General features: G+C 47.7%; 1 protein-coding gene across 1 annotated transcript; it reads left to right on the top strand.

Moving 5' to 3' along the window:
* The first annotated feature begins 395 nt into the window (after window positions 1–395).
* LOC135809652 (oxysterol-binding protein 1-like) lies at window positions 396–10,298 on the top strand. The gene is made up of 12 exons (XM_065323055.1): window positions 396–767; window positions 2,058–2,266; window positions 2,751–2,822; window positions 2,995–3,200; window positions 3,383–3,817; window positions 3,958–4,086; window positions 4,602–4,850; window positions 5,464–5,685; window positions 6,329–6,424; window positions 6,617–6,786; window positions 8,933–9,101; window positions 9,422–10,298. Exons 1-12 carry the CDS (start codon window positions 676–678, stop codon window positions 9,629–9,631), a joined length of 2,259 nt encoding a protein of 752 aa, XP_065179127.1. The 5' UTR covers window positions 396–675; the 3' UTR covers window positions 9,632–10,298.
* Window positions 10,299–10,337: the final 39 nt, after the last annotated feature.

Genomic DNA, 10,337 nt, shown 5'->3' on the forward strand with positions numbered 1-10,337 from the left:
TCTTGCATTTCCAGCGCCTCAGAATAAATTAACTTCGATAAACTGAGAGAGAATGAGTGAGGCAGCTGGAAGAATTGAGGATGAAAATAGAGATCAGAAGACTCGACGGAGCAATCGTCTCCGTGCTCTAAGAGAAATCGGAGAATGTCCCAATTAGTATTTCAAGAAGACATCACAATTTTCGAAAATAATAATTATTTCCTTGCCTCGCAGCACCCTTCCCTGGCAGCGTTCCCCGGCAGCGCGAGGCAAAGATGTTTTCTGGGAATGTGTGCCGTGTCCTCTCGAGATCTCCCGGGCTTTTACGACTCCCTGCTCGAGTGCAGCTGTTGCATATTTTTACGCCACTTCGAAGAATTTTTTCCAAGATCATTTGTTTTTGGCAGTAAAGAAACACGTGACTTGTCGCAAATGAATTCGAATTCAATTCATTTGTCACCTACTACAACAGTCCTCACTCTTCACTCACTTCAATGTTTCCTTCTCACTTTCCTTGTCGTCGCTTGCCATACTTTCGATAGACTAGATTGTACTTGCTTTCACCCGAGACATTCATCGAGTAAGGTGTAAGGAATTGCAGAGACATTTGCACAGCACCATTTCCCATTTCCCGTTCAAATTTCTGAAGTCTTGCAGAGTCGTACCTGAGGGAAATGTATTGCTAGTGGCTTTGCGATGGAAGGCAACTTGCAGCGGTGGACTGGCTATCTGAGAGGCTATCAGTGGAGGGTATTTGTGCTGAAGAATGGATGCCTTCGCTATTACAGGTACGACTGCGGTGCTGAATGTTTGTCACGTTTTCTCAGCCATTTATATTCTAACAGTCTCAGTGAGCACTTGTCCTGCTGTGACGGAACACTTCAATTAGCTTTGGAATTGTTCGTGAAGTCTCAGTTCCCTTTCAATCATTCTCTTCTACTGTGGACAGGTGGTCTGCGCATTTGGAAATGATAAATAATTATTGTAATTATTTGAATTCAGGAAATGATTCAAATGAATAATTCATGTGTTTCACCTTCAGCTAGTACAGTGGTCCCTCTATAATCCGGCACCATTTGTGCCACGAAAATCTGCTGGATAAGGGAGGGTGCTGGATTAACAAATCTGATTTACTGCTGCAATGTACATGAAGAGGACATTTTGGCTACTGAAAATTGTGCTGGTTTATCGAGGGTGCTGGATTATAAAGTGCCGGATTAGAGAGGGACGACTGTAATATTATAGAGGACCTCATATCAGGCCAATGTAATGGGATCGCAGGGTATTTGCCAAACATTGATTTATATCGAGAATAAAGAAATAAGAGTACTACGTGAAGTTTTAACAGTAGATCCTCGCCCGTCCGCCTCTTTAGATAGGGTCCTCGAAATCATGCGTGGATGAGATACTTCACTACAGTCCATTTCAAAACTATAGACGCGTGAACTCATACGTACGAGTCGTACGTACTGTAGCGCACGACAGCCGTGAGACATGTAAAGCCGGAAAACCTGGCCTAAAATAAACTTCAATTGTAGCGAAAACAAAGTATATAGCCAGAATTGTGAAGCGATGCAGAGACGGAATCTAGAGAAAAAACTATTTTTTTTTTTTTAAATCCCATCGAATTTTGCAAAACACTACGCGTCTATAGTTTTGAAATGGACTGTACATGCGTATTAAATAATAGCCAGCAGCAGAGGAGTTTACAGCAGACTGACATTACCATACTCAACGCAGGGAACACACCGGATTTTCTCATTTCCTACAGACCACGTCCTGTTGATGAACGAATTACGGATATACGTATAATAGATATGAAGTCTTGGATTACAGGATAGGTGAAGCACAGACAAGCGGGCGCGGACTATGCTTTCCTGTGTGTAAGGGTCTTCACTGTTTCGTCATAATTATACAATGCTGTTTGTTCCATGTCTAACAATTACATCTACCTTGGCAGAAATGTACATTCTCATTCTCTTTCTCTCCCTTTCATTCTCATTCTCATTCTTTCTCCCTCTCTCTCTCTCTCTCTCTCTCTCTCTCTCTCTCTCTCTCTCTCTCTCTCATGCAAAAAGGTCCACTGACGACAGCAGGAAGTCGGCCAACTGCCGAGGTACCCTTCAAATAAAGTACTGCCGAATCGACAAACTGGCTCGGTTCGACTTTCTCATATCCTCACCAGGCTCGCCTCCCATGTACCTGCGTGCAATGGATGAAGTAGACCGCCAGAAATGGATCAATGCTATGGAACAGGCCAGCAGAGGACCGTCACACTCATCAGATGGTGAGTGCGAGTAACATGCTGTTCACTTGACATTGTACTATGTCTTCCTTATCATGTGGTCATCATCATCGCGTGATGTCATCATGTGATGTATTCATTTCATCTCACCCGTATATTGAAGCCACCCCATGGGAACTAGGAGGGAAGTAGCCAGCCAATAAACTGTCTGTTGAGCTTGACTACCAAAATTTAGCTGGTGCACAGCTCCATCCAGATCTGAAGATGGACAGCTCATCCGGTCCGAATTTCGGCCATAAATGATGAAACCTATTGAAAAGCTAAGTTTATACTCTCTATGTCTTGTACTTCTTTTTGATACTTCTTTTTGAATTATACATGCTCATGGATGTTGACTAGTGAATGCGGTAGACTAGTTCCTCCAGTATGTGTCCTCCGATGAGCTGGACCTATTCTTATCTCAAAAAGCATAATCCATGCACTGTTTTGTTTCTTGTTGTTGTTGTTTTATCTTGTTTGTGCTCAGACTATGTAGTGCTGAGTAATGAAGATGGTGTTGAGGAAAGCAATAGTCAGCTGGCTGATAACGACGAAGGCGGTACGTGACGATGAAATCATAAAATTTGATGTAAAAATGCTGTGAGGCCAGTGGCCAATACGCGTTGTTTTTTAGTTGTTTTATTCCACTCTGTGTGTGTGTCGGTGTGGGTGTGGGTGGGTGTATGTGTGTGTGTGTGTGTGCGTGTGTGTGTTTTGTGTCCTGTGTGAAGATGAGGCAGTGGTGAACCTACAGCGAAGTCTGAACTTTCAGCTAGGCGAAGTGCAGTCTTGTCATACGGACTTGGGACAGCTAGTTCACAGTCTGCAGCGGGAACTCTCGTCTCTGGAGACTAGCCAGGTGGCTGTCGCCAAGCAGCTCAAGCCACTGTTTGAAAAGATGATGCTGGTCAAGATCTCAGCAGATACGTTGCTCAAGGTTAGTGTTTGGCCAGTGGGATTGACTTTGGACTGTGGTACTGACCTCCACCCGTGGTGCGTTTGCAGTGGCGCGCACCCCGTCCATTCATGCCTGCTCTATCCTCTTTGAAGTCAGCTGTACCTTGTGAATGTGCTGGTCATAGTGTGCTGTGTGTGTGTTGGTGTGTTTGTGGTGCTCAGCGAAGCAATGACTTTGTTGGCCTCTCGGACAGTCAGACTCAGTCCTGGATTTCGGTAGTGCAGCGTGAGCGGCAGCGTCGTCGGCGCCTAGAGGAGGCCGTCGAGACCATAGCGCGCCAGCACAACGTCCTGGAGGCGTCCGTGATCAGCAAGTCTGCCGCCGTCAGCACAGACACTGCGGAGCACGACGAAACGGACGGTGGCTTGTCGACCTTCTCGCTGCACGCCACTCTGGACGGGTCCGGTGCACATCGTCCCAACACCAGCAACTCGTCGGATGATGACCAAAGCGAAGATATCTTTGTGGACTGCGTGGATAACATTAGCACTGGCAACTCGCGGGATGGCAGTGTCAGTGCTACTAACTTCTCGTCTGCGGATGCTTCAACAAATTTAGAAGCGGAAGAAGATACTCCACAAGACTGGCCCCTTGTGGTACGTTCAAAGTGATCGTGAATTTGGGTGTCCTTATGTACGGTAGATTTCTCATCTCCCGGCTTCTTTGCGAATACTTTCTTTTGCCGAATTTTTGATTTTCAGCTTGCTATTGTACGTTCGTCTGTCTCTTTTTTTAGAGGTCAGCCCGGAGTTCATCTTGTAGACAGCATAGATGCACGGTGCTGGATCGTCCCGATATTCCAGTCAACCTCTGGAGTATACTGAAGAACTGCATCGGCCAGGATTTGTCCCGGATTGCTATGCCAGTGAGTTTAGATTGAACGAGGTGCTGTTGGTTCTGCTGGCACTAGCGCTGCTGCTGCTGCTGCTGCTACTTCTGGGAAGGGCAGCAGTGCTTGATCTTGGACCATTACTGCAGCCTGTACTCAACAAAGTGCAATTCTACAAGTAATCATATTTTTAGCCGCATGCCACAACTTGTGTGAGTCAGGTGCTGGTTCGCGATCACATCCGGCTAACCTTAAGACGAGTGAAATTCGTCCAGGCTTTGGAATTATGTTATTCTTGAGGTGTTGTTATTTACACTATGCCTTTACGCTATCAAGGGAAAGACATGCACGATTTATACTGATTTGAAGACTGAAGTGATCCAAGTTTGGGACCTAGCCTTCACACAGCATTAAGATGTGTCCCAGGTACCGTGTCTTCTCTGCTGATGATCGCAGGGGGCTAGTGTTGTGAATATTCTTTACGCGTAACCTTTTGCTGCTTTGTGGCGGGTTCTGTACATGTACTTGCCTTGATGTTCTTTGCAATGTAGGTAATGATCAATGAGCCACTGTCTTTCCTGCAACGACTGTGCGAGGTCAACATGGAGTATAGTGATCTACTGGATCAAGCTGCTAAGGTCACCAGCTCCACTGAGCAAATGGCGCTGATCTGTGCATTTGCTGTGGCATCGTACAGCAGCACCAGCTATCGAACCAAAAAGCCCTTCAACCCTTTGCTTGGTGAGACTTACGAGCTGGACCGCACGGCTGACCTGGGCTGGAGATGTGTTTGTGAGCAGGTAAGGGGTTGCTCCTGTGCGTGTATCTGTGTCGACTTGTACCCCCACTGCATGGCAATGTGATGTGCCAATGGCGTCCCTGGTGCCTGGCACCACTACTGCACAGTGGTGCGAATGATGAATGTGTTAGTGGTGCTCCTGTATCCATGTGTCCTTGCAGTGCTAGTGCACTACAGTACTGTTCGTCGCCCAAGAACTGGGGGGTCAGCCTCGTAGCCTAGAAACATCTAGTCGGGTTTGTGAAAACTTCCTGTAAAATGTTTACATGGTGGACATGTAGTATTGTCCTGTATATCGTGACTCGTGGAACTTGGTGTTGCAAAAGTCTGCAAACTCATCTGCGTACGTCTCTATTTCTCTGTCGAATTGACTCTGGTGGAGGTGGGGGGGGGGGGGGGGGGGGGGGTTAGCGATAGGTTGCAATCTTTCTCTTTGGCCTCATGGTCTCAACTTCTTTGCTGTCCGGTTGGTCATTACAGCCGTCTTGATAGGACCGACGTTGAACCCTAAATGTCAACGTGGCCATCATAGCTTACCCATGACCCATGGCCATTATCTCTTCCCCCCCCCCCCCCCCCCCCCCTCTCTCTCTCTCTCTCTCTCCGGTTCCTAGGTCAGTCATCATCCACCAGAGAGTGCCATGCATGTGGAAAGCGAAGAGTGGCAGTTCTGGGAAGACTACACGATGTCGTCCAAGTTCCGTGGCAAATACGCGCAGATTCTACCTCATGGCTCAGCTCATCTTCTTTTCCGCCGTACCGGTCATCATTATACGTGGAACAAACCAATCACCACAGTTCACAATGTCATTGTTGGAAAGCTCTGGATTGATTCTGTAAGCTGTGCAGAATACGCCAGTGTGTGTTTCCGTGTGCCATCTGTCTGTCTGTTCGGGCAATTTTTTTCGTTGGAACCTGTGACTGATGAGATGTTTTAGCAGAGCTCTGAGCCATTTCGTAAATCAGAAACTTCGCCAGCACTACATTCCGCTCTTGACCAGTACCCCTTGCATGCGCACCGATCATTATAGCGAGGACACATCCGATGACAATAATTAGTGACTAGTTACGACCCTCCAGACAGCTGGTTTACTTTTGTAGACGTTATCATTGGCGGTTGGGCAGGTTTTGAATGAGTGAAACGAGGCCACAAATGCTGTACTGTAGGCTGGAATTGGCATACCTGGGCGCGTCTTGCATGAAACGGAGGGTTGTAATAATCAGTATCGTCATCCCAAGTGTCCTCGTCGTGGTGGCTGGTGTGTATGCAAGATATGTCGGTCGAAAGCGCGCTGTCGTGGTGGTACAGTTCCTGTCATTGCTGCCAAGCGGTGTGCGGCCTTTATAAAAGGTTTGTTTGCATGTGTGCAACGTCCTATTTATCATCAAGATCGTGAGTGTGTTGAGTATGTATGTATAGTGTGTGCCTTGCATGACGTGTGTTGTTGTGGTGTCGATGTTGGTATTTGCTTCATGCAGTCTGGTGACATGGCAGTTGTCAATCACACCACACAAGATATGTGTACGATGATGTTCCACGAGTTCAGCTACTTCTCCAAGTCACCGCCGCGACGAGTAAGTCACATGCTCCATTACAGTCACGCTGTGCTGCACAAATGTCTAGCTGTGGCTTATGGGTGCGTGCACGTATGTGTGCGTGTGTGTGCATGTGTGTTCATCTGGTGGGGGGGGGGGGGGGGGGGGTCAGGAATGAGCAAAACTTAGTACAGTAGGGGTTTTTGCTTCCTTTGTTTACTCATTGTTCAGGTGACAGGAACAGTGTACGACCGTACAAAGCTTCCTTGCTACAGTGTCACAGGCACCTGGGACGGCAGTATCAGCTCTAGCAAAGTGCTGGAAAGCAAGATTGAGAAGAAGTTACACGTAGCGACTCGTTGCGAAGCGCCGGTGGAAATCTGGCGGGCACGTAACATACCGTAAGTTGTCAACCGTGCGTGTAAGTTATTGTGCTGGTGACGTTCTCCTTACAGCAACCTGACACGAGAAAGACTCTACACTCATACCTCGTTTATCCAGGCAGTCCGGGACCGGGCGCTAGGTTTAAAAAAATGTGCACAGCTCACTAGTATTATGTACACATTGTGACTGGCCCAAGTCAGGAAAATGGCGTTTCGCATCATCGCTTGACAGAAAAAATGAACGAGTGGTGATATACCAACTGGAGCTCGCCCAAAGGGTACCTAGTGGACCAGAGTGCCCTTCATTTTGGTGTCCGGATAACTGAGAGATATCAGTGTATTTGTGTTAGGTGGCGTGGTCTTATTGCACCATTGTCTCCATATTAGAACTCTATCAGTACTGTCAGTGAATTACCAAGCATCAATCAGTTGACTACTGTCATGTTTCTATGTGTATGAGTATACACAAGTAACTGTGTTCCTAGCAGCTTTAAAGGGGAAGTCCGGTGAAAAATTTAAATTTCACAGTCCGTAGAGTTCGGGTCGCTGAGTCGAATGGTCTTTGTCCGAGGAGGCTGCGGCCTATGGTTCGTCAGATACGCCCAATCGAACATGTGCGAATTTGAGTTCGCATCACCCAGATCCAGGTGATGACGTCACAGCGTGCAGCCAGGTAGCCACACCATCTAGTTGTGTCAAAATGGCCGTATTCGGAGCGCGTTCGATTGGGGAACCGTTTGTCGCAGCTTCTTCGGACCAAGACCATTCGATTCAGTGTTACAAACACTATGTACCATGTGATTTTCAGCTCGGTAAACCTCGAGGTTATACCGTATTTTAGCCATTTCCAAGTTGGACTTTTTCCGTCGGCATGCCTCTACGTGTATACCATGTATACGGCTCTAGCAATACGCTGCGTGCATGCTAGCTGTAGTACAAACTCATCACACACGGAACTACTCCCGTACTGCCGTGCTGGAGTAGTAGCTACAACAAGACTCGAGTCACAACTGACACAAGACTCAGAAAACTAGTCAACACACGAACTACTTGTCATTGTACTACACTCGTATCAGTCGTATGTACAGTCATGTAGTCAGAGAACGTGCGTTTCTCCTTTACTTGCCGGTACGCGGTGCCGGTGGTTGTGCTTTGAGAAAGAAAATTTTAGTTTTCCGCTCCCGCCTCATTATTTTATGCTACAGCGATGAGTGCACAACGGTGACAAGTGACAAAACAGCGAACAGCTCCCGGACCTAGAACTTTCAGATTCCGTAGCGTTGCGAGCGAAGAGTCGTGCCCCGCCCGTGGTTCAAAGAGCCTGCACTGTTCTCCAATTGAGTAGTCCGAAATATGCCAAGTTCGCACCAAAACATCACCATGCGGGAGGCTACTGGAGTCTAAGCGAATCGGTATGGGACAACATTTAGAGCACTCGCATCACTCTTCTCCATTTTGGCGACTCTGCTCTCCAGCGATCTGATAATTATATCAGCCTCGTCTGCAATAGCTGCTGCTTCTTCATCAGTCGGATACTCAGCAGCGCTCACTCTTGACCGGCCCGCGCGGCCATTTCTTCAGCTGAATACCGAGGTTCTCAGCCCCAGACCGAACTCATGAAGGTCAGCCATTGCTGCGTCCTCACTCTCACAAGGAGTTAGGTCTTCGGGGTCGCTTGCACCACCTAATATCGGTCGCTAAATCATTCGAAATAGCACTGACACTATTGCTTTCACGCACTCCTTTTGACCTAGCTGCATGCTATGACGTTGCGGAGGGTGTGGCGCGGCCGCATGACGTCATGGCGCAGCCCCCGAAACTCAGTTTTTCAAACGGAAATATCTCGAGAACGCTTTGTCGGAGACACGTGGGACCAACACCATTCGACTCAGCGCCCGAAACTCTACCGACCCTGAAATTTAAATTTTTCACTGGACTTCCCCTTTAACTTTTGTTTCCCAGGGCATGTCGATCATTTCTATTGTTGATAAATGTCCTTGCTGCATGTGTGTGTATATAGTATGTGTGTATGTGTGTGCGCGTGTGTGTGTCTGTGTGTGTGTGTGTGCGTGCATGCGCGTGTGTGTGTGCGTGTGTGTGCCTGGGTATGTGTTTGTGTGTGCCTGTTTGTGTGTGTGCTTGCATGTGCCTGTGTGCTCCTCAGTGAGGGCCATAGCGCTAAGTACTGCTTCAGTGAGTTCACCTGCTGTCTGAATGAAGAAGATGACAGTGTGGCACCCACTGACAGTCGGCGTCGACCTGATCAGCGTGTGATGGAGACCGGCAACTTTGACAAGGCTAACGAGTACAAGGTGTTGCTTGAGGAGAAGCAGGTAAGCAGGGCCTGGTGGTGGTGGGGGGTGACGAGTGTGTGTTGTTTGTGTGTTGTGGTGGGGGGGGGGGGGTGATGAGTGGGTGTGATTGGAGTGGATGAGAGCCGCCTCGCCTGCATGCCAAGAAACGTCCGGTGTCCATAGTCACTTTACTCTGAACTGTAAATAGCAAGGCAGATGTGTATGGCATGTACATGTACTACTGATGGTGCTGTCATCTGTCAAATCCTCCCATCATCACGGATTGGTGCTGCATTCTAGTGAAGCAGTCTAAAAGGTGTATTCCAACACGACTATACCGTACGTGTTTGTTTCTCTAGCGCCAGCGTCGCCGGGATCGCGAGGCGAAAGTAGCGGAGGTGGAATCCCGGGGTGCCGACTCGTCCGTCGCCCGTCACAGGCCCCGCTTCTTCCGTGTGGAGAAGGACGAGATCACCAGCCTGATGACGCACCGCTACGTCGGCGGTTACTGGGAGGCGAAACAGGAGCAGGACTGGGGCGAATGTCTTGATCTGTACTCTCTGAATTGATCTGCTCTGCGCGGTAAGCACTGGCCACAATGGCAGCCAGTCCAAGCCTTGTAAGTTGTAGCATCAACTAGTCTGTCTAGGTAGTGGTTAAAGGTAATTACTAGCTTGTTATTACTGGTTAGGGTGGTACCTGCCAAGAGGCAAACTGGATGCTGATTGTTCTTGAAGATCAGAGATCAGCATGATACCAACATGAGACATCGTTGATTTCGTTCTTGCTACTTAGTCATGCAGTAGTTGATGAGATTGTCCTGTTTTTGTACCGCTACTTCTGCCCCCCGTGCTGCTTTAGCTTTGCTGAACCGTCTTTTAATTAACGCAGCTCCTGCTCCATGCAGATTTTTTTATCGTAGCTCTAGCTGTATAAAATAATTTTACCGAAGCTCCCGCTGTATAAAATAGTTTTACCGAAGCTCCCGCTCTATAAAAATGCCATGCTGGACAATGTGCAGTGGGTGTAGATGTATGTCAGGGCATAGTCTTTTCTACTCGCTGAGATGTTTTACTGACCCTCTTCTGGCTACTTTTTCTTTTCAAATTGCTGTGCAGGCATGGCTTCTTTGTTTTATTCTCGGTGTTTTTACTTGACCATAATCTACCCTTTGTCTTGCAGCTTCTTTTTTTAAAGTTGAAGTGCCATGTTACGTGCAATGTTCATAAACAATGACATGTACATTGTGGACGTCTGATATGAGCGGAAGAAAGT

The sequence above is a fragment of the Sycon ciliatum genome, chromosome 2 (genome assembly GCF_964019385.1).
Source record: "Sycon ciliatum chromosome 2, ocSycCili1.1, whole genome shotgun sequence".
NCBI lineage: Eukaryota > Metazoa > Porifera > Calcarea > Leucosolenida > Sycettidae > Sycon > Sycon ciliatum.

Coding starts and splice junctions, on each gene's coding strand:
- LOC135809652 (XM_065323055.1), top strand. CDS start 676: ATGGAAGGCAACTTGCAGCGGTGGACTGGCTATCTGAGAGGCTATCAG. Junction 2,823..2,994: donor GGCTGATAACGACGAAGGCG/GTACGTGACGAT, acceptor TCCTGTGTGAAG/ATGAGGCAGTGGTGAACCTA. Junction 5,686..6,328: donor GAAAGCTCTGGATTGATTCT/GTAAGCTGTGCA, acceptor TGCTTCATGCAG/TCTGGTGACATGGCAGTTGT.